The sequence below is a fragment of the Paroedura picta genome, chromosome 6 (genome assembly GCF_049243985.1).
Source record: "Paroedura picta isolate Pp20150507F chromosome 6, Ppicta_v3.0, whole genome shotgun sequence".
Taxonomy (NCBI): Eukaryota; Metazoa; Chordata; class Lepidosauria; order Squamata; family Gekkonidae; genus Paroedura; species Paroedura picta.
In genome coordinates this window covers 15050394-15074913 of record NC_135374.1, presented here as the reverse complement: position 1 = coordinate 15074913, position 24520 = coordinate 15050394, and the positions used below count along the sequence as shown (strand labels likewise).

Below are 24520 nucleotides of genomic sequence, written 5' to 3'. Positions count from 1 at the left end.
CAATGTAGAATCATAGAATCATAGAGTTGGAAGGGGCCACACAGGCCATCTAGTCCAACCCCCTGTTCAATGCAGGATCAGCCCAAAGCATCCTAAAGCATCCATGAAAAGTATGTATCCACTTTTAGAAGGGACTGTTTCATAGAATTGTAGAATCATAGAGTTGGAAAGGGCCAGACAGGCCATCTCGTCCAACCCCCTGCTCAATGCAGGATCAGCCTAAATGCAGGATCAGCCTAAAACATCCAGCATAAATATCTATCCAGCTGATTCCACTGCTGAACTACTCATTCCGACTGTGAATCTCTCCCCCTTCCTGATGTCTAGCCAGTACTGTTCTAAAAAGGTAAAGGTAAAGGTATCCCCTGTGCAAGAACCGAGTCATGTCTGACCCTTGGGGTGACGCCCTCTAGTGTTTTCATGGCAGGCTCAATACAGGGTGGTTTGCCAGTGCCTTCCCCAGTCATTACCGTTTTACACCCCAGCAAGCAAGCTGGGTACTCATTTTACCGACCTCGGAAGGATGGAAGGCTGAGTCAACCTTGAGCCGGCTGCTGGGATCGAACTCCCAGCCTCATGGTCAGAGCTTCAGACAGCATTTCTGCTGCTTACCACTCTGCGCCACAAGAGGCTCAGTTACTACTGAGTACTGTTCTACACATAGTTTAAACTCTTTACTGTGAATGCTATCCTCTGCTGCCTCAGGAACCTTTCCCAGACCTCCTCCAAGGGACAACCTTTCCAATACTTCAAAAGTACCATGAGAGCATTTTAGTAGAAGAAAGAGGGATGTAATAAAACAGAAATCTGTAGTAGGGCAATATCTCTACAAGCAACAACATTTGACTTTTAATTGCCTGTGAAATACGCAGTTTTAAGCAAAGTTTTGTTTACAAAGCAGAAGTGGAAAGAAGATCCTGCAGGGGGCAGCACACTCTAGCTAGACAGGACCCCGGCAGGAGTACCTTCTTTCTAAAGAGGTTTTTCTTTGCCTTTTGGCAGGATGCTATTCTCAGGCTCTTCTTCTATAATCCATAATAGACTATAACACACACCGTCTCTTTATCAGCTAGGAAGGCAGTTAGGTTTATCACTTCTCTTTCCTATCCAGTTTGTTAGTTCCACAAATAAAACTTCTGTTGCTCTTAATCAGTTCAGGGTCCTGACAGCTGCAAAAAGAACTTGGCCGATGTTTTTTTCTCCCACTGAATACTGCATGGCTTACTGGGTATATTAGACTGTTCGCAGTAGAGTGTCCTGTAACTCTAGAATCCAGTTTTGGAGAATTTGGGAGTCTAATTCTGAGATCTAGCATCTGCAATGTATTATACTGTTTCCATGTCATATTCTGTAATACGTGCAAGTCCACTTTTATTGCATTGTTCGTGCATTATGCAGTCTACTTTTAAAACTGCAATCTGCCTTGTTGAGCTGCCAACCACCAGGTGGCGCCGGGAGGTCTCCTGAACATTACAACTGGACTCCGGACGAATGCAATTAGTTCCCCTGAGAATCTGGCTCCTTTGGAGAGTGAACTCTCCACTGAGGTCTCTTTCCTTCCCAGGTGCTGCCCCCACATACCCCCAGCTAGTTCCCCACCCTGTGCTGTTAACCACCACTTTGAGTCTCAATGACAGATGACAGGCAGGCAAATGTTGTCCCCATCTTCAAGAAGAGGGAAATGGAGGATCCAGGTAACCACTGACCCATCACTCCCAATTACTAAAATTAAATCCCATTGTTGGTGGCAGGTCAAATCAAACCCAATTCCCACCCTCCCTGAAGTCCCAGCAACGTACAGACTATGAGTTGCTACCAGCAGTAATTTGATGTCAACCAGTCATAAGAGGGAGGGGACTCAGGATCTTCTGGCCCTAGCCTTGATCAAAAGCATGAACGAATGAGCAAATGAACAAATTAATGAATTTGTATGTGTAGAGTAGCCAGCAGATCCTTGGATTGTCTGGCAGCCAGGCAAGGGGTGTTCAGAGGTGATTTGCCATTGCTTGTCTCCAAGCAATTTGCCATTGCCTGTCTCATGTTCTTTGGAGGTTTCCCACCCAAATTCTTGCCAGGGTTGATCCTGTTTAGCTTCTGAGATCTGACGGGATCAGGCTTGCCTGGGTTATCTAAACCAAGGTGTCGTGAAACCCTAGTTCCTGACCCGCGGTTTTCGTCTCTTTGGGGTTGCTTTATTTCTTTATGCTCCCGGATCTCCCGCTGAGTCGTGGGTCCTCTTGGCAGTGCCTCTCCCATCCCCTCCTTACATTTCAAAGACCTCTCCTGGGTCTACTTCCTTATCTCCTCGCCCAAGGCTGGCATCACCAGCAACGCAGTCTAAACAACAGAGGGCCGGGTGCTGTGTTTTGGCACCTTTAGATCAGAAAACATTTTCTTGCCTCTATGCCCCCCTCCCCAAGCAAAGGTATACATTCTATGCAATCCCCCCTCCTGGCTTCTCTGTCATGATTCCTGTCTAAGAACATATGCGATGCACTGATCTTTGTCCTGATTTTCCAAAAAGACTTTTGCTCAAAGCTTCAGCCTGAAGCCCAATATTGATGTCTGCTATGTGAATCTGCTGGGTCTCAACTGCTTGGATCCTGACTCAAGGCTGTAGCCAAGAAATCTTTCCTGCCGCAAAACTCCCATTTATATGACTTTCTATTTTCACCCTGGCTGCTGATTATAACTTCAGCCGTATGTCTTTAACACATTGCTGAGGTCTGTTTCAATGTGTCACCATCCTTACTAATTGTACTGCTCTGCTAAGGATTTCTTGGCTGTTCTCTTAACTGCGCTTTAATAAATTACCCTTGGAAGTTTCTTTTTTTAGGAGCAACAATAAATAATATTAAATCATTATTAAAGATTCATGACACAAAAAGGAGGAAAAAAAAGTTCAGGGGACGGGGGGGAAAGCTACCAAGCGATCGGGAATATTTGTCATCTACGACGATCTTTACGTTGGGAAAGATGAAGGCGGGTTAAAAGGAAGATTTCTATAAAAACGGGTTTGATTTATGATTAAATTAGTTTGATAAATACAACGTCGCAGATATAAGGGACGGAGCTAGTATTACCGAGAATGCAGTCAATTTGAGAAATAGTGCAGGAATCGAGGGAGACATATTGGTTTCTCACCCACCCACCCCCGACTTTCAACGATACAAACATAAGTAATGCAGATCAGGTTGCAATTTCAGTTTGTCTCCACCTTCCTACAGCTACGTTATTATGGCTTCAAGAAGACAAGAACCCTAAGAAATACATCTAAAGGGTTCATTCAAAGATTAATCTCAGAGATTTCCAGGAAGTTGCTTTTGGCTGAATGCTGTTTATTGAAATTAAGTGGCAGACGCAAAACAAACGGAACGTGATAAATAAACAGGCCGGGAAAATGTCAGGGCAACAGGTCTGGCGTTTTCTTTAGGAAGGGCCCGGTGCGAGAGAACTGAACGTACCGTCGTGTTTGAAGGCCTCGGAGGCGTGCTGGAGGTCGGTCGGCAAGCGATAATGCTGGGCTGCCCCTCGCCAGCTGGGAGCAGAGATGCTTCCTAAACCAGGAGTGCCGCTTGACCGTTGCCGGCCCTTTGAGTTCAAGGCCGAGGCGGAGTAAGGTGAACTGGCAGATCTTAGTCTTAAAATGGCAGCATAGGAAGGAGGGATTCCTGGGACAGCTTTGGAATATTCTGGAAAAGAAGAAAAAACATGGATTCCAAGCTGGATATCAAACTCTTAGGGTGCAATGGCACAAACACATTGGGTGCAATCCTACAAGCACTTTCCCTTAGGGGTACTAAGTCCAGATACCTGTAGATTTGTGGGCAGAGCCTGGTAGTGAGGAATCTTGAGAGAAGGGACATCTATTAGGGCAGGGGTAGTCAACCTGTGGTCCTCCAGATGTCCATTGACTACAATTCCCATGAGCCCCTGCCAGCATTTGCTGGCAGGGGCTCATGGGAATTGTAGTCAATGGACATCTGGAGGACCACAGGTTGACTACCCCTGTATTAGGGTATAATGCTATGCAGCCCACCTTCCAAAGAAGCGGTTTTCTCCTGGAGAAGTGGAATTATTATTATTATTATTATTATTATTATTATTATTATTATTATTATTATTATTATTATTATTATTATTATTTAATTTATAGATCGCCGTTCCCCAATTTGGTCTCACAGCGGTTCACAACATAGCATTAAAATACAATAAAATCCCCAATAAAACATCCCCAACCTACATCATGCAACAGGTATCATCCATACTAGTGGCAATTGTCACAATTCCAATCCCGATTCCTCCCTCTCTATGTTCAACATGGTGGGTAAGAAACATTCAAAGAGAGCGGGAGACAGTCCGATAGGTCTTAATATTCATGATCTCAGTATTAGAAATCTCAGTGTTGGAGGGGATCCAGAGATGGACTAACGGGCGACTCCCCTGGCCTCAACCATACGCCTGGCGGAAGAGCTCCATCTTGCAGGCCCTGCGGAAAGCTGGTAAATCCCGCAGGGCCCTGAGCTCTTCCGGGAGCTCATTCCACCAGGTTGGGGCCAGGTCTGAATAGGCCTTGGCCCAGGTTGGAATGAATGTTTCAAATACATAAATAATAAACCAGCCATTTCTGGTGATTGGTTGGAGTTCCCAGCGATTGCCAGGTCACACCTGGTGTTTGGTGACCTGACTTTCTTGAACAAAATGAGATTTGTACCCGAGCTGACCTGCTTAAGATTGCCTATTTGCAGAGCAATCGTACACGGTTACTCCAGTTTATCCATACAAACTGGAGCAATGGCTGGGGTAATTCTGCACAGGACTGCAGTTTACCTTTTAAGTGACCATTTCCATACAGCAAGCATGCACTCCCCCCCCCCCTTTCCTTCTTGTGTGTTGGACTAGGTAAGAGCTATAGTGTGCATGATTCACAGCATCATATAATCATAGAGTTGGAAGGGGCCAGACAGGCCATCTGGTCCAACCCCCTGCTCAGTGCAGGATCAGCCAAAAGCCTCCATGAGAAGTATCCAGCTGCTGCTTGAAGACCGCCAGTGAGGGGGAGCTCACCATCTCCTTAGACAGACAACTCCACTGCCAAACTACACTGTGAACAATCCCCCCTCGATATCTAGACAGTACTATTTTATACATAGTTTAAAGCCATTACTGGGGGTACTGCTACCAGAAAAACATCCCATAGGATGCAATGGAGGAAATGGTAGCTACAGGTGTAGCTAGCATATTTAGATAAGGAACTTCCTCATACTTTTCAAATGATCTCCTCCTGGGTCTTGATTGGCTCAGTGGGAGACTTCCTGCTTCTTTGGGCATACTTCCTACCTGATTGCCTCCAGAATGAATGAGCCAAGTACATAATTATGTAGACCAGGGGTAGTCAAACTGCGGCCCTCCAGATGTCCATGGACTACAATTCCCAGGAGCCCCCTGCCAGCGTTTGCTGGCAGGGGGCTCCTGGGAATTGTAGTCCATGGACATCTGGAGGGCCGCAGTTTGACTACCCCTGATGTAGACTGTTAGGACTCTCCCCCCTTACTTTACAAAGTGTTTTCAGTTTTCAATAAAGCTATTTATTCTTTACGCTGCCGATGTTCCGCCCTTTGCATCTATAAACTCTGCCGACAGAATGCACTTGGCGATGCCTCAGTCCCCCCCCCCCAGGCTGAAGGCGCACAACATCATCATAAAACATAAAATAAATGAAAGAACACCTCCATTTGCCATCCAATGTTGAACACACTTGTGCACTAAAACATCGAAGCTGCAACACCATCCCACCCTCAACAGCCATCAAACTGACATCAACTAAGACGACGTGCAGCAGTATAGAAATACAGCTATGCTGAACGTCTCGACGTCAACAGAGGACAGCAAAATATTGTCAGGCTGGAGCCCCAACCAGTACCAGCCAAATAGCCAGGCAGCCCAGTTCCTGATTCTATTCATTTTACAAAATTTATATCCTCCCCTCCTTTTGGTCCTCACATGGGCAACCAAGGTTGCCAACTTATTAATGGGCCAGGGGGAAGTTCTAAATACAGTTGTTTGCTCCAATGGTGGGTGATTACTGGCTTACTGATGATGTAGAATAAGGAAGTGGTGGGAGCTAGAAGTGGGGAGGGGAGGTGGGCCTGGTGTTTCCTGATTGGGCTCAACCATAAGCCTGGTGGAACTTGGCAAGCTCCATTAGGGCTGGATCTCTCCAGGGAAATCAATCCACCAGGCAGGAGCCAGAGCCAACAAGGCCCTCTAGATGTCCATGGACTACAATTCCCATGAACCCCTGCCAGCATGTGCTCATAGGGGCTCATAGGAAGTGTAATATATGGACATATGGAGAATTATAGTTTGGCCACCCCTGGATTAAAGCAACCTGCTAAATCTTTGGATGAAGACTGCTTGTTGGCCACCAACGAATTACAGATATAGACCTCCTCCACCACATAGTCACATTTAGGCTACCAGCCTAATATATACATACGTGAGAGGAAGCCCCATTACTTTCACGTAAATATGTCCAAGATTGGGCTGCTAGACATCATGCGCTTGTGCATTCCATCACTCTTGTCACTCACCAAGGGCTTTTGCGGCATTATAATTTAGTGCATATGGGCAAGCTGTCAAACACGACAGACAAAAATGATCTTCAATCAGGCGCTGATGGCGGGAAACTGCAAACTCTGCTATGCAATGCCAGCAAGACTATGGCCAGGAAACAGATGCAGTCATGTGAATCTGCCTTGTACTGGGCTAGACGGTTGGCCCATCTCGTCTAGCGCTCTCTGCTTTTATTAGATGCAGCACAGAAGGGCCCCAGGTAGAGCTCTTCATCCACCTGGATAATGAATCAAACATAGTTAAAGTGGTGAATTTTTGAAATGGGGATCGAATGTGGTTGAAATCATCTCCCCTAGTTGGAAATTACTCCAACCGTTATAAGCTGGGCCACACTTTCCTCCAAATTTCAGCCCATTTGGGCAATAAGTCTAGCTGCTGTTTTCCCTTGGAAAGTTTTGAAACATGGGAGGAAGTAATAGTAGTAGGAAATAAACAGACACTTTCTGTCAGGAATCAGGCTGAGCCCAGCCTGTGGAGTCCCAAATAAAAGCACATCCGAAATCCAACAGTCAGTTGCAAATTTCCAAGACAGCTTTATTAGACTAAGTCCACAGAATGCTAAAGCATGCCAAGATCTTCCTAAGCAAAGATCTTGATAATAACAAAGTACAAGGGAACACGCGGGGCAGTTATAGAGCCCACCAAGTAGGGGAGGGGGAGCCGAAGGTATTTCGGCGGGAGAGTGGAAAAGTAACAGAGAAATGTTGGTTCCCGAGCTGCCAGATGGCCTGGAATCTTATCAAGCGGTCGGCACTTTGTTGAGACTTTGAGTTGTCTCCGCAAGGACACTTACAGTACGATTGATACATTCGCATGGAGCCTCTCCCACTGGGAAAAGGAAGGGAGGAAGAGGACCAGAGGACAGGTTTATTGCTTTATGGCCTTGGCCAGAGCCGGCCAGTGAGATCTAAAAAGTGTGAGAAATGAAGCACCGGGATGGCATGAATCGGGGTTCATGACACTCTCAAGAAAAGCCTGAATTTTCGGTAGTTTTCTCAAAACAACCTTGGGAAGCCATCAGCTATCCTTTTAAAAATACTTCCTGAACCATTTCCCAGGTGACACAAACATACCATAAATATCAATACCAAAATTGACTCCTTGAGGCAGTTTCTCATAATGAAAGTAAGAGTATGAATAAGCAAAAGGTATTAAGGTATTGCAGGAGTATTAAGTAAGAGTATTAAGGTACCGCAAAGCAACTTATGCAGAAGTCAACACTTGGGCCCATTATGCACGGGGCAGATAGCACACATTCAGGGTGGAATGGCGGCGACTAAAATCACCGATAACGCACGGAGCCGGCTGCAACCAGCCGCAGATTCGGTGCATGCCACCGAAAAAGCTGCGTTAGTGAAACACAGAAGAAAGAGCAGCTTCCGAGTGACCGGGGCGCAACCAGAAGCGGTGCCAGGGTCGCCACGTGCATAATCGGTTACTCTGGGTTTTGCCGCCGTTACATCCCGTCCCGTGCATAAGCGGTTTGCTTTGCTTCTTCCCCCTCCCGCTTCTCATGTGACCCAAAATCGCCGTTTCGGCGGCCGTGCATAATGGGTCTAAGTGAACAGAGTCAACAATTAAAATAAGAAAACAAAACTTTTAAACGTCAGATATTTTCAATTAACTAGTGGCAGCACCTGCCCCAAAACAACTGCCCCGTGAATTTGTGTAGATCTATCAGGACTTCCTTTAACACAGAAGCCAAACGCTAATCATGTTCCATTGAACAAAGCTTGAGGCCAGGCAACAAGTTATGTTCACGGCACCTTGAATAAAACCTCATTGGTCTTAAAGGTGCCAAGGAATTCCCACTGTGTTCTGTGGCTTCAGACCAACATGGATCCCCACCAGAATCTGTCTTCAGGGCAGCTTCAGATGGGCCACAGCCCATATAAAATAAAACTCAAAAGAGTTTGAGTTTTAAGCTCAACGACATTCATTTGTGGAATGAAGAAAAGTGCCCTTCAATGTTCAGCTCCTGGCCCGATGGGCTCAAATGTGTGGACTGCAGGGACGTGAGCGACTCAGGGTGTAATCCAGAACATCTGTCAGGTTTGCAGCCAAAGTCTCTCAGCCGGAACTCTGGAGAGGCTTTTGGGATTTAAAGCCAGGCACTGTGTTATATAAATAGAAGGCTCCAGCACAGGCAGCAGGGCATTAAGGTGGGAGATGCTTCCGTTTTGGGCTGTGTGAGCATCAGCTGATTTCTGTCCAAGACCAAAAAAAGAAGAGTTGGTTTTTAGATGCTGCGTTTCACTAAGAGCCAGCATGCTGTAGCGGTTAAGAGCAGTGGCTTCTAATCTGGTGAGCTGGGTTTGATTCCCCGCTCCTCCACATGCAGCCGGCTGGGTGACTAGCAGGGCTAGTCACGGCCCTGATGGTGCTGTTCTGACTGGGCAGTAATATCAGGACTCACTTACCTCACAGGGTGTCTGTTGTGGGGAGAGGGTGGGAAGGCGGTTGTAAGCCACTTTGAGACTACTTTAGGTAGTGAAAAGCGGAGTATAAAAACAAACTCTTCTTCTACCTGAAGGAGTCTCAAAGCAGCTTGCAATCACCTTCCCTTCCTCTCCCCACAACAGATACTGTTAAGGTAGGTGGGGCTGAGAGAGCTCTGAAAGAACTGCTCTGTGAGAACAGATATAAGAGAACTGTGACTGGTTCAAGGTCACCTAGCTGACTGCATGTGTAAATGCTTTCCATAGAGGAAGTCCAAGGTTCAGAGTAAGCTCTTTTCCTACAGGAAGTCCAAGGTTCAGTGTAAGAGCTTTTCATATTGGAAATCCCAGTTTTAGACCCCAGGCCCTCCAGTTAAAAGCATAGATGTCTGTGCAAGACCCCTGAAAGCTACATACCTACAGAACACTGACATTGATAGACCAGTGTTCTGATCCACTAAAAAGGAGTTTCATTTTGCTCTTTCCTGCACATGCAGCCTTGTTCACTGAGATAAGTTGGAAGCTCCATGTCTGCACCTCTTTTGGCATGCAGATCTCTTTTACCCTTCCTTCGATGTGAATGGGGTAGCCTGGGCAGACAAAGGACTTCCACCACATGGTGGTGGAAAGTGCCATCCAGTTGCAACCTACTCACGGCGACCCCTTATGGAGTTTTTGAGGCAAGAGATGAGCAGAGGTGGGTTGCCCTTGCCTTCCTCTGCACAGCAACTCTGGATTTCCTTAGTAGTCACCCATTCCTGAGCTAACCAGGCTTGACCCTGCTTAGTGTTGGAGATCTAATGAAATTGGACCAACCACATCAGGGCCCCTCTACACACAGAAGCCTTTAAATACATGGATGGGTTTTCCCCAAAGAGACTGATGAGTCCCAGCTACTGCATTCTCAGTAGGTTTTGTCTGGGTTGGAACATGGCTGGAGATTTGGGAGTGGCTGGGGAGGGTGGGTTTGGGATGGGAGGGCCTTCAGCAGGGTATAAAGGTAAAGGTAAAGGTATCCCCTGTGCAAGCACCGGGTCATGTCTGACCCTTGGGGTGACGCCCTCTAGCGTTTTCATGGAAGACTCAATACGGGGTGGTTTGCCAGTGCAGTCATTACCGTTTATCCCCCAGCAAGCTGGGTACTCATTTTACCCACCTCGGAAGGATGGAAGGCTGAGTCAACCTTGAGCCGGCTGCTGGGATTGAACTCCCAGCCTCATGGGCAGAACTTTCAAACTGCATGTCTGCTGCCTTACCACTCTGCGCCACAAGAGGCTCAGCAGGGTATAGGGCCATAGAAATCATCCTTCAAAGCAGCCTTTTTCCCAGAGGAGGAAGAGGAAGGGGGGAGGGAGAGGTAGAGGGGGAGAGAGGGGGACTGTATTTGGAGGAGGGAGGTAATCAAACCTGGTTCTCCCCTTAACCACTACACAGAGCTGGGGATTGTTAGTTGTAATTCCAGGAGATCTCCAGGCCCCATCTTGATATTGGCTATGCTTCTACTCAAAATAAATAATCTGGATTCTGGAATATTATCTTATATAGGAACACACAGATAATTAATGCTATAGTATAACAGGTATTCAGCCTTGAAATGGCATCCTATTTTCTTTAAGACTTTCTGCTTCTCCCCTCAAAGAATTCCTTGTTTTGTTTTATAATGCAGTACCGCTACAACCATAAACTGCAGCTAGCGGTACCGCACAACGTAATGCTAAAAATTAAAATGAAGTACGAGCGCAGTACTTACAGGGCTTTCGATAGTGATGGTGCACCAATCCACCTAGCTATATAATGTGGTTTCTCTTGCAACATTATCTTTCACTGTCTCTTGATATATTCCTTATCATATTTTACCCTGTCACGGAAGGTAGTGCTTGCAGATTGATCATAATTTCGACGTGGGACAGGAGACTAAGCAAACACCGTCCCTGAAAAGAGCCTTTTGGTATTCCATAGGCTCATTAACTCTTTCAGAACCAAATCAGGCTCCGTCATTCTGCTTATCAGTGGCATATAATGCCATAGAGTTCACCTTCCAAAACAACGATTTGCTTGAAGCGGACAGATCTCTGTCACCTACAGCAGGGGTAGTCAACCTGTGGTCCTCCAGATGTTCATGGACTACAATTCCCATGGACTACAATTCCCAATTCCCATGAGCCCCTGCCAGCATGATCCCCTGATGTGGTTGGTCCAATTTCATTAGATCTCCAGCACTAAGCAGGATCAAGCCTGGTTAGTTCATGAATGGAGAACTCGGAGAATTATAATTGTCCTGTAGGTTAGGGGTAGTCAACCTGTGGTCCTCCAGATGTTCATGGACTACAATTTCCATGAGCCCCTGCCAGCAAATGCTGGCAGAAACGACAGCCACGTAGTCCATGGACATCTGGAGGACCACAGGTTGACTACCCCTAACCTACAGGACAATTATAATTCTCCGAGCACTCCAGATCTCTCCTGAAGACTGGCGACCTTAGCTGAAAGGGCGTGGTGTATCCAATTCATTATGGTTGAATCAAGATTGGGGTTCTTTCTGGCCCAAGATATAATTTCCAAATGTTACCTATTTACAAATGCACGCCATATAAATTGCGAGAGGCATTCCTGCAACGAGAGTCAAAAGTGCCTGATCCAAAGACAGAAGATATCATGATAACAATACGGAAAACCCACCCATGGTACGGTAGAATTATCCTCTGCCAACATCGCATTAGGCAAACTAATTCCTGACCTTTCCAAGTGTAATTGCTAAAGGGGCCCTTTGGTTGATAGGGTTTAATGTTAACGATCCCATTCCATTATGCGGAGGTTGCTTTATGGTGCTCTTGAGGGTTCTGTGTTCCTAGAAACGTGACCTCTCGTAAAACATATTTAGGAACAGTTAATAAATTATGCAGAGAAAATCTTTCTCTCTTCCTACATGGAGCCTGGTGTCTCACAAGGAAGGTCCCAGAGACAGCAGAAAGTGGACTGATCCTCAAACAAGCCCATTTCTGGTTAGGATTTCCAGCTCTACGTTGGGAACTATTTGGAGACTTTGGGGGTGAAGCCAGAAGTAGGTACGATTTGGGGCAGTAGAGTATAATCCTATGGAATCCACCTGCCATTTTCTCCAGGGGACCTGATTTCTGTCACCTGGAGATGAGCTTTAATTCCAGGGGATCCACAGTTCCCACTAGGGCAGTGGTCCCCAACCTTTTTATCACCGGGGACCGGTCAATGCTTGACAATTTTACTGAGGCCCAGGGGGGGTAGTCTTTTGCCGAGGAATGTTGCCGCCGCCGGCTGAGCCCCTGCTCCACTTGCTGTCCCGCCGGTGCCCCTGATTCCCGCTGCCAGCAGCAGCTGTGCAGAGCCATGCCAAGGGGGAGCCCCAGCCATGGCGGCCACCGGAGAGCACCAAAGGTAAGCCAGCAGCAGAGTGGCAGGGCAGCCCCCGAGGCAGCAGGAAGGGAGGAGGACGAGGAGGAGCCGTGGCCCGGTACCTAATGATCCACAGACTGGTTCCGGTCTCCGGACCGGGGATTGGGGACCGCTGCCCTAGGGGACTGGCATCCGTATTTCCAATCCAAACATTTCTCTGAAGCAACACGGACCTGCCTGAATTGACTTCCCTTGTTTCTGGTCACTTATTTGAATGCCAATCTTTAACCAGCTAAATGAGTCCTTTCATTTTTGCTGAACTGCTTTGCTACATGGAGCCTTCCCTAGCGATACTTAAATTTGTAATTAAATAATACCACTTGGAGGCATGTTTTTCAGGGGGGGAAAGTAGTCTTATACGCCAGCAAATACTGTATTAGCTCTTAGGTGTTTCTCTCGGTCTCAGGAACTCTCATGGTGCAGCGTGCAGACAGAAGGAAGTCTTACCAGGTAGTAAGCGTCACCTAAGAGTGAGGCCCTTAAAACATCTCTGGAAGCCCCCTTTGATGTGCAGTAGTAGTTAGGGTAAAGAGGTCTTTAAATACCAGCTAATTGACTGTTAGTCATTAAAATGGTGAGGGGTTTGGAGACAAAGATGTATGAGGGAAAGTTGAGGGAGCTTGGTCTGTTTAGCCTGGAGAGAAGATATGAGGTGATATGATAGACATCTTCAAGGCACCGACAAAGCTGTTCTGATAGAGCAGTGATATCAGGGCTCTCTCATGCCTTACCTCCCACACAGGGTGTCTGTTGTGGGGAGAGGAAAGTGAAAGCTGCTTTGAGACTCCTTTGGGTAGAGAAAAGCAGCATATAAGTACCAACTCTTCTTCTTCCATACATGTACCAGATTTCAAAATTCAGCTTATATAAAATAACTCAACCAACTGGTAGGATCTAGAGATTTCCCACAACTACAATTTAATTTTGTATTCTGCCCATCCCTAGCAGCTCAAGATGGGTAAAAACTATAATAGAAGCTGTTTTTACCATATTGGCCCGCTAACCAGAGTGTTGCCCAGATGTCACAGGCATGATGTCATCATTTCCTGTATGACACTTTCTTCTTCCTCCAGGTAAGTCACCCCATCCCCCACTAATTGCCAGGAGCTACCTGGCCACCGTACACTGAGCTCCCCCCACACCCCACAGCCCCTCAGCTCTCCTCCAAGTCTCCAAGAATTCCCCAACCATACAATGTTCCTTTTAAAAAGTCCCTTAAACAGTCAGATCAAGAGACTCCATGCTTTGTTTTGAAGACATTTTTTAAAGCATGGCTTCTTTTTAACCAGCATATTAATATTTCTGTCTTTTCTAGTGACTTTGTAATGAGTCAGTCTTGTTAAATTATTGATGCAGGCCTAGCGATTCAGTGCTTGCAGCTGCTCAGAGCTTGCTATGATCAGATTTAGACATAATTTCCCAAAATAACACCATAGGCAATGCAGACTCATGGAAATTCTCAGTGGCTGGAGCCTCATTTTTACAGGGGAGAATTCAGATTCCCTGAAAGATCTAATTTGATGTGTCAGGGATGAGAAATTTGTTAATATTATTCATAAGGAACATGAATTCCGTGTAGTCCTTGATCAAATCATTACATTTCATCAAGCCAGTAGCTCAGCTAGGCATGGGAAAGGCAGTGGCCATTTCTCAGACTTTGGGAACCTCACTTCTACAATGACAGATGCTTCTGCTCTATAGACCAGGGATAGTCAACCTGTGGTCCTCCAGATGTTCATGGACTACAATTCCCATGAGCCCCTGCCAGCAAACTCTGGCAGGGGCTCATGGAAATTGTAGTCCATGAACATCTGGAGGACCACAGGTTGACTAACCCTGCTATAGACAATGATTTTTCTATCAGCTGTGAAGGTCAACAGACCTTCTCTACCTTTCAAGAAGGTGACAAGCCAAAACTATGAACAGAATCACAGAATCATAGAGTAGGAAGGGACCATAGAGGCCATCAACCCCCTGGAGGATCAGCCCAAAGCATCCTAAAGCAATTCTCCACATTCTAATGTCTCATGAATAACACCAACTTAAATTTTTGGAGTAAGGGCAGTCCTCTTCCTGGACATTTTATCTAGGGTTGCTGGCCTCCAGGTGGGAGTCAGTTCTCCTGGAGAAAATGGATATTTTGCAGGCCTGACTCTATGGCATCGTAGCCCATTGAGGTCCTGGTCCTCCCCAGGCCCCATTCCCAAATCTTCAAGAGATTCCCATCCAGGATCCGACATCCCTAATTTTGTTTATAAATAGCAGTACTGGTAGCAGCGTAGCTAACAGAATCAGCTGTGTTCCAGAAAACCACTCAAATCAAATCTCATTTATGTAGGCTAGTCAGGCAGTGCCTGGCACAACAGGAGGCTGGGGGTGGGAAGTAATTTTTTTCTTTTTAATGAAACCTTGCATGGGCACAAGGGCTTACTAAAAGTGTCAAGCTCCAGGGATTACTGAAAACACTGCAGCATTCCTGGAAGTTCCGAGTGCTACTCCAGACATGCTAAAATGGTTACGGATTTTTGGAAATCCAACGATAATGTAATAGAATTTTCAGTGATTCCTAGAGCTCCTCTTTGGCCAGTAAGAAATTACTAGGCTGCATTTTTTGGGGGGAAATCTCTGGCCACTGCATCAAGCAGTGGTGGGTATGGGTTCTTCACCAAGAGAAAATGGCAGCTTTGGAGAGTCAACTCCATGGTGACTCATGGAAAGAGGACCCCAGGAACAGAAATCCTGTTGAGATCTGTCCCCTAGCACTGCCCTACATTGCCAGTCATTTCTCAACTCAGTTGGCAAAGTATTTAAGACACCCCCACACACACATCCCTTATATAACCCCCATTCATCCTCAGTCTCCCATCTGCAGTGGTTGACTTATCTGCTTGGAATGTCGAATCCCATGGTCAATCCCTGGCATCTCTTGTTAAAAGGATCAGGTAGTAGGTGATGGGACAGACATCACCTGGGTGCCTGGAGAGCCACTGCCTGTCTGAGGAGACAATACTGACCTTCATGGACCAATAGTCAGATTCAGTAAAACACAGCTTCATGTATCCTTGGGGTGGCTTGGTGTGCTTGTAAAATAACAGATTCCCTTGCTTTCAGCGTCATTATCATAAGCCTTAGAGTGTCCCTGATTGGCTAAGATCAATATCTGGACTAGTCCCCAACCGTGAAATATTGCTCTCATTCAGAATAGGCTTTGTTTGTCCTCATTAAACACAAATGGGGTGAGCCGTCTACTCTGGAGCAAAGACTTCGGTTGCCGATTTTGACTTTTCAGTGACAGCTGGTCAGTGGCTACGACTCAATGACATTTACTGGCTCTCTAATTACGATGGAGCCTCGCTTATAAGACTTGCAAATGTGACCTTCGCCTGTGCATGTTGTTAGTAGCTGGCATGTTTAGTCAAATGTCACTAAAAGTCCAGGACGGTTTTTCGCCATGCTGCAACTTTTTAATTATGTTGTTCCAGAGGAATTGCCTGTGTCTTTCCATCGCCCTGACTTATGCCATGTTTGAAAGGGTGGTGTGGAGAAAGGGGGGAGGGCAGATTGACAAGCTGCTTTGGGTCCCCTCCAAAGAGAATAATAAGCACAAAATAAAAATAAGGATTGTAATAGTATATTTGAACCATTAAAATGGGTCAAAATCCAAAATCCTTTGACAATACAGCCCTGGTTGTGGAACAGAACTTTCCCACTTGCCCACTCATACCGTCTCTCTAGGGTTGCCACTCATGGGATCATAGAATCACAGAAGCATAGAGTTGGAAGGGACCTCCTGGGTCATCTAGTCCAACCCTTGCACCATGCAGCATACCCACAACCCTTTCGCTGACACTGTAACCTATTACCCCCTTGAATCTTCACAGAATCAGAATTGTCATACATGAGGATATCTCTGGTGACCGACTGACATCACCCCCTGTGCGTCCTGCGGCAAAATCAGTGCGTCGTTGGTGTCAGGATCTGCCCGATTGCCAATCTTCTGCCATGATTATTTGGCCTAACCAATTTGTGCATTGTGCAGGCCTGGGAAAGTAAATTGGTTGTCACTGTTTTTTATGGCTTTGCATTGCTCTTTGGTTTGTGTAGTCTGATTACCAACTTTCTCTTGGGAGGATGGAACTGTGGGAGAGGGGAGCTGGGGCATTATCGGTGAGGCGGTTCTTGAGTCAGCCTCACAAGAATGTGCACCTGGGTGCAGGACTAGTCTGTGCTCTTTCCCCTGGAAACATTGAGGGGTGCCTGACTTCTCCTGGGAATAGGGGGACCCTGCCTGTTGTTGATTAGGAGGGAGGGAGGTCTTGGGGTTCATATTGATCAGTGTATTGCCTATCAAATCAGTTTAATCAAGAATGAGCTTCATATTACTGCCTCAATAACCTGATTTTGCTGCTAATGCCAAGTGTGTTCATTGAGGAAGTTGGCAGGGATCTGACAGTCGGAGGATGCAAGAGATGTTTTGGCATTTGGACAAAACTGGGATGGTTAATCATAGAGTTTTGCCCCCATGCCAGAGTATCGTCGGCATCCCAGGGCAATGCGCTGATGTCAGTTCTGGGAGAATAGGGAATAACATCAGTGTGTCCAGAACACAATGGAAAATGGGCAAATGAGAACAAGATGCAATTTAATAAAGATAAGTGTAAAGTTCTGCATCTGGGTCAGAAAAATGAAAAGCATGCCTACTGGATGGGGGATACACTTCTAGGTAGCACTGTGTGTGAACGAGACCTTGGGGTACTTGTGGATTGTAAACTAAACATGAGCAGGCAGTGTGATGCAGTGGTAAAAAAGGCGAATGCCATTTTGGGCTGTATCAAAAGGGGCATCACATCAAAATCACAAGATGTCATAGTCCCATTGTATACGGCACTAGTCAGACCACGCCTGGAGTACGGTGCGCAGTTCTGGAGGCCTCACTTCAAGAAGGACGTAGATAAAATTGAAAGGGTACAGAGGACAGCGACGAGGATGATCTGGGGCCAAGGGACCAAGCCCTATGAAGAGAGGTTGAGGGACTTGGGAATGTTCAGCCTGGAGAAAAGGAGGTTGAGAGGGGACATGATAGCCCTCTTTAAGTATTTGAAAGGTTGTCATTTGGAGGAGGGCAGGATGCTGTTCCCATTGGCTGCAGAGGAAAGGACATGCAGTAATGGGTTTAAACTTCAAGAACAACGATATAGGCTATATATCAGGGAAACAATTTTTCACAGTCAGAGTAGTTCAGCAGTGGAATAGGCTGCCTAAGGAGGTGGTGAGCTCCCCCTCACTGGCAGTCTTCAAGCAAAGGTTGGATACACACTTTTCTTGGATGCTTTGTGCTGATCCTGCATTGAGCAGGGGGTTGGACTAGATGGCCTGTATGGCCCCTTCCAACTCTATGATTCTAGGATTCTATGATTCTATGACTCTGCCATTTCCTTCCTCCAACAGCCAGCTGAGTTACAGTGGGGATGTGCTTGCTGGTAGCAGGACCCCCACCCCAGTGAAGCAAGGGTGGCCCTGTGTCTTTCATTGCACCCCACAAATGCTGCCCCAGGGTCAGTGCAGGAAATGGCAGAGAGTGGAGGGAATCAGCAAAAATCAGCCCCCTCTGCAGATGGACGTCCTCTGAGCTGACTTGAAATGTTGCCCTTATATCAATATAAATCAGGCGGGGGAAAAACTAGTTGTCAGAATTGCCATAGAGTGACTATTCAAAATTCAAAAGTGTTGCATTGCTAGTAATGCTGTTGAAGGCAAGCAGCCTTTTTCACCTCCCCTGGAGAAAGATTCCAGAAGACTTATGTGACACAGAAGGCTCATACCGAAAGAGGCAGTTTTTCAGGCAAGCGATCAATAGATTTTCCTCAATTGCTTTTCAGTATTAAATTTGCTTGGGCAAATCTTAGGTTTATTTCCCGGTGACATAAGAAGTACCCACTGGCTTGCATCCAGAGTAGAGATTCCCAAGGGCAGAGCTGTTTCCACCAATGGAGAGCTGTTTTTCAACTTCCCTGAAATTCTGTTCTTGGAGGAGAGAGAGGATCCCAGGAACAGAATCTCGGAGGGGGGGGGATTTAGGGAGGAAATGTGTACCCAGCATTAAAGCTGTCATGTACTAACAGGCAAAGATTTCGCCTCCTCATAATTTTGGAAAGGAAATCATATGATGGCATCAGGGCAATAGTTCCAGGGACCTGTAGGGTCACCTGGGTCCATTCTGCACACATTGGATAATCCACTTCCAATCTGCTTTTGCAGCTGGATTGTCCTGTTTGTGGCCCATTATGCATGGGGGGAATAGCGCACATTCAGGGTGGAATGGCAGCGACTAAAATCACCGATAACGCACGGTGCCGGCTGCAACCGGCCACAGATTCGGTGCATGCCACCAAAAAAGCCGCGTTAGCGAAACATGGAAGAAAGTGCAGCTCTGGGTGACCGGGGCGCAACCAGAAGCGGCGCCGGGGTCCCCACGTGCATAATCGGGTTACTCTGGGTTTTGCCGCAGTTGCGTCCCGTCCCGTACATAAGCGGTTTGCTTCGCTTCTTCCCCCTCCGCGTTTTCCATGTGACCCGAAATCGCCGTTTTGGCAGCCGTGCATAATGGGCCTGTCTCCTACTGTTACTTCTGTAATGGATTCCTGTTGCATTTTTCCTTGCATATCTTAAAGATTTTCCCTATGGCTGCTGCGTAAGGTGTTTTCACATCAAAAAGGCTTTCTCCAACATCAAGAATGCGCTCTGGGCGCACAGAGAGGGAAAGAAGCACATGAATAGGAGTGGAAAGTCACAACCCAGCACATGGCCACAGAACTTTGTATTAAATTCGGAAAATTAAAAAGGCAAACACGTTCCGAATGCAGCGCTTCAGCTTTGGAAACAAAAGCAGGAAAGTCAGAAATGCGAAATCTGGAATGCTATTCAGATGAGAGAAATCCTGGTTTCATCCTCAGGGTATATCATCAGGCATGAAAGAGGAGCAGCGATCGGTGTATGAAACAAATCTGCCTAATTTGTTTTCTTAGGGGGAAGACGACGTTAAATATTATTTATGGTCCAGTTGGGTGGAAGTTCATTCACACTGTCCCCCCCCCACCCCCAAGAAGAGATGCTTTCACATATTTTAGCTAAATATTTGTATATGTTTATGCCAGGTATGTATCTGTTTTTATTGCTACCTGAAGTACTGCATTATAAAAATGAAATATACACCACAACACTTGGCATATTATGAGGCCATAATTTTGTCCCAGTGTTCTAATGACAAGGAAAAACCCCTCGTATACACTTCCCATGGTTTATGCTGCTACCAAGAAGCTTTTAGGCATACCTGAGATTTAAAAAAACAAAAACAAATTACTATCGTAAGTCTTGGGCAGCCATAAAAAATAACCTGATTTTTTTTAAAGCCAAATCTTTTCATAAAACAATTCTTCATATAAAATCTAAATTGCAGAGCAGTGAAGGTGTAGAAGGGTTATATGAAAAACAAAACAAAACCCCCAAACCCTCAAAATAGATAAGGTGCCATTCAGTCAGGCGAAGAGTCATCCATTCTGCAGTGGGAATACAGAGCTGGTTTTGTGGTTCGCCATACTTACGATACAATCATAAACAAAGTGACACTCATCTAAGTCCACTGAAGGCAATGGGCTTAGAAGGATGCGACTCTAAGAACAGAAGGGAAGTCATGTTGGATCGGCCAATGGGCCACCCAGTCCGGTACTCTGAGTCCTGCAGTGGCCAAAACTCAGGTGCCATCAAGAGGTCCACTAGCCAGGCCAGAACTGTTAAGGACTGCACTGCTATTCTTGCACATTTACTTTATTTCATTTATACCCCATCTTTCTCCTCAATGGGGACCCAAAATAGCTCCCAAGAGCCTTCTCCTCTTCTCCATTTTATTCTCACAACAACAGCCTTGTGAGGTACATTAGGCTGAGTGAAAGTGACTGGCCCAAGGATGCCCAGCATACTTCTCTGATAGAATGAGAGTCTCACAGATTTTTTTTTCCATCTGCTACACCACACTGTCCATTACATGCTTTAAGTCACCACCTAAGATGTTTAACAGCCTCTTGTGGCGCAGAGAGGTAAGGCAGCAGACATGCAGTCTGAAAGCTCTGCCCATGAGGCTGGGAGTTCAATCCCAGCAGCCGGCTCAAGGTTGACTCAGCCTTCCATCCTTCCAAGGTTGGTAAAATGAGTACCCAGCTTGCTGGGGGGTAAACGGTAATGACTGGGCAAGGCACTGGCAAACCACCCCGTATTGAGTCTGCCATGAAAACGCTAGAGGGTGTCACCCCAAGGGTCAGACATGAGCCAGTGCTTGCACAGGGGATACCTTTACCTTTAAGATGTTTAAGGGACAGTCAACGTTGTAATTTTTTATGTGGAGCACATCTACTAATGCGTTCCCTCAAATGGAAATGATAACGGGTGTGTTATCTGTTGTCCCACCTTAGGGAGCATGCCAGTAGATGGCAGCCACCACTTGCAGCTCTCCTGGCAGTAGCGCCCGCTTCCCAGGCTGGTCCAGCCTTCTGCAGAGTGGGGCAGGCCTGCAAAGCGGGGAGCCCTGTGCCTGGGAGCTCTGCTGGCGGTAGCACCCCACTTCCCACTCTTGGTGAGTCCTGGGCAGCAGCAGAGGCAGCACAGCCTGGCCAAGCCCTGTCAATGCCGACAAAGCCCCAAAGGTAAAAAGGGGGAAGGGAGGGGGGAAGCTGTGTGAATCTGGGTGTGTGTCTGAGAGGTGGGAGGGACCAGGGACAAGATCAGGGTAATGACTGGTAGGGGGGGAGAGGACAGGGGCGGTGGTGGGGGACAGGATTTTGTGTGTGTCTGAGAGAGCGGAAGGGGGGACCAGGAAGGACATCAGGGAAGCGAGTGGTAAAGGGGAAAGGCAAGGGAGGAGTGGGGGGAGGGAATCTCTTTGTGGGGGGAGGCACCCCCCATGTGGATGTGTTCCACATAAGGGGTGAGAATCCTTGTCGGAAGATTTATTGTATCTTGCTTATTTTATATATTGTCATTAGTTGGTAAAGTTATAAATCCGTCCTCAGGATTGGAAGCACGCCACAAAAGAGTGCTAAAAAGATAAGCCTCTTAGTTAAAAGCCCGGGTAAAAATAAATGCTTTGGCCTGGAGCATGAAAGGCAGCAAGGCTGGCAGACAACAGGCAAGCCTCATGGGGCAACAGTGAGGTGCCACCACTGGAAAAGCCCTGCATATAGTCAATGCCTCAACTCCAAAGGCAGGACACAGAGTACAGGACTTGGAAGATGAGACTGAACCTGGCCAGTTGCTTCATCAGTGCTATTTTTATCCCTGTTTTCAATCACATATATGTGATAGAGCTTTATATGCTATTTATACCCAATTGGTGCGAAACTAACCTTGACAAATTCATTACTTTGAAGAATTCAAATTAATTGGGTCTATTTGTCACACGAGAAGAACCAAACTGAAATGAGGATGTTTGAGTCAAAACCTTTTTTTGAACGTTGATATCTCTGAAACCAGTTTCATTCCTAACGTGCCTATGAATAATCTGACACATGCATCGATTCATCGGGACGGCGACTGGATGCAGCTACTTAAGCATAATGTACATTTAGAGGGAAAAGTTGGATTTCCCTCTGCATAATGTGCAAAATGACCCTTAGTAAACCTATGCAGTCTATGAATCAATGTGTGCTTTCTTAGGAACTGCTAGGAAATACATTGCTGGTGTGTGTGTGTGTGTGTGTGTGTGTTTGTGTGAAATTACCTTTCTCTATTGCAGCCCCTTTCCTTTGTTGCTTTCTACAGTCTGTCCCTAAGCATTGCCTGGTCTGGGGATAATATTCCAAGCTGCGGTTTAGTGCCTGTTAAATATTTTACAGCATTCCGTTCACCTTGCTGCGCTTTGTTAAGACCTTTCCATGGCTTATCCTCTCCCCCCCCCCTCCCCAGGAATCCAGCGAATTAATCACTGGCTGTATTGTCAACACGGTAAGAGATGCCTGTAAACAGCTTTGGCTAACACTTAATTAAACTAACCTTTTCTGCGGGAAGGTTGAAACGCATTGCTGTCTGCTCAGGCCAACCTGGTATAACACCCAAGCCTCTTTCTCTCTCTCAGGTGTTTATGGAGATCTTCTCGGATTCAGAGCTGGGCTCCTTCTTGGCCGTGTGGTGAAATGCCACAGGCTCTTAAACACAGCCCAGACTCCACTAGAGCTCCAGGCACGCCAAAGTTTCTTCAGCCTTTTCCCTCTCCCTATCAGACAACTGAATAAAGAATCTGCAGAGGGAACAACAAGCCCAGCGCCTGATGCAGGAAACTGTGGTGGTCTGTGGACAGAGCTACATGAGGCTTTCAGAAGAAAATGTCAAATGTTTAGCTGTACGCTCTGCCGGCACTCATTTGTTGGTGATTCCCGGCCTGAGAGAGGCTCGCCTGACCTCAATCAGCACCAGGGCCTTCTCGGTCCTGGCCCCAACCTGCTGGAATTAGCTCCCGGATGAGCTTCAGGCCCTGTGGGAACTTTTTGCATTCCACAGGGCCTGCAAAATGGAGCTCTTCCACAAGGTCTATGGTCGATGCCAGGGCAATGAGGAAGATCACTGGAAGATCACGTCTCCCCTCCCCACCCCCAAGCTGGTGTTCGCACCTGGACGTTGCCAGCTAGGCCCCCTCTCCTCCTCGATAGTGGGTATTAGTCTAGGGTGCGGGGCTTGTGTTATTTTGCCTGTTTGGTATTTTTATATTGTATCAGTATGCCCTTTTAATGTTTTTTTTTTAAAATAAGGATCTTGTGATCCACCATGAGCCATTGTATGTGAGTGGTGGGAGAGATAGATAGATAGATGGATGGATGGATGGATGGATGGATGGATGGATGGATGGATGGATGGATGGATGGATGGATGGATGGATGGATGGATGGATGGATGGATGGATGGATGGATAGATAGATAGATAGATAGATAGATACATACATACATACATACATACATACATACATACATACATACATAGACAGACAGACAGACAGACAGACAGACAGACAGGCAGGCAGTCTTTCCCTTGTACCCTTTATCCATCTAGAGCAGGGATTCCCAGGGGTTATGCAAGAACCCCCCAAGGGTTTTGTGGCCTTCCACAGAGGTTCAGACAGCCACTGACATCACTGGATATCACTGGAGCCCATTTCCCCGATAGCTGTATAGGCCTAGTCTCTTTCTCCTTGATGGAAAAGTGGTAGATGATCAATGGATCGATTGGCCGGTGCATGCACCATGCTTCCGTGCCCACTTCTCTCAAGGGGCATGCCTCCACATTCAGGGTTCCTTGAAGCCATACAGATATTTCAGGGGCTCGCCCACAGTTAAAAGGTTGAAAAAGACTGGTCTAGAGTGACTTAGTTTCCCAGGATCTGATCTTTCAGAAGACTAAGGTATAAGAACAATTGTTCCATTCCAGTATGTCCCATCCTGTTATATTCTACTGTGTAGGATACAAGGCTCTTGTATTTGATATTTGCATAGGCAATGATTTAGACCTCAGGTGATGGTAACCCAGCTACTTGGGAGGTGGTGGGTTCTCCATCTTTGGAAATTTTAAAACAGAGGCTGGAAAGCCATCTGACGGAGAGGCTGATTATGTGAAGGCTCAAGGGGGTGGCAGGTTACAGTGAATGAGTGATTGGGATGTGAGTGTCCCACATAGTGCAGGGGGTTGGAGTAGATGACCCAGGAGGTACCTTACAACTCTATGGTTCTATGATTCTATTTTGTTTAGACACCCTAAAATTATAGCTTTTTAAGTGGGAATGGTTGAATAGCAGTGCAACTTATTTTTAAAAAACACATTTCCATGTAATCTTGATTTTTAGGGGATTAACAAACAAAAAAACCCTCTACATATGCAATTTAGGGTAACACGGCTTTTACGAAACAACTCTTCTGATTAGAGCGTGACATCTGTATTCTGATAATGCAGGGCAGGAACTTTGTAAATGAACCCGTCAAGC

General features: G+C 46.4%; 1 protein-coding gene across 3 annotated transcripts in view; it reads right to left on the bottom strand.

Moving 5' to 3' along the window:
* The window catches only part of CNTN5 (contactin 5), a 744496-nt gene that overhangs the window by 283835 nt on the left and 436141 nt on the right, over positions 1 to 24520 (bottom strand). For all 3 annotated transcript variants that reach the window (XM_077341497.1, XM_077341498.1, XM_077341499.1), the window contains exon 4: positions 3465 to 3692. In XM_077341497.1, coding sequence (XP_077197612.1) covers positions 3465 to 3692 — 228 coding nt within the window. The remainder of the gene's footprint in view (positions 1 to 3464; positions 3693 to 24520) is intronic.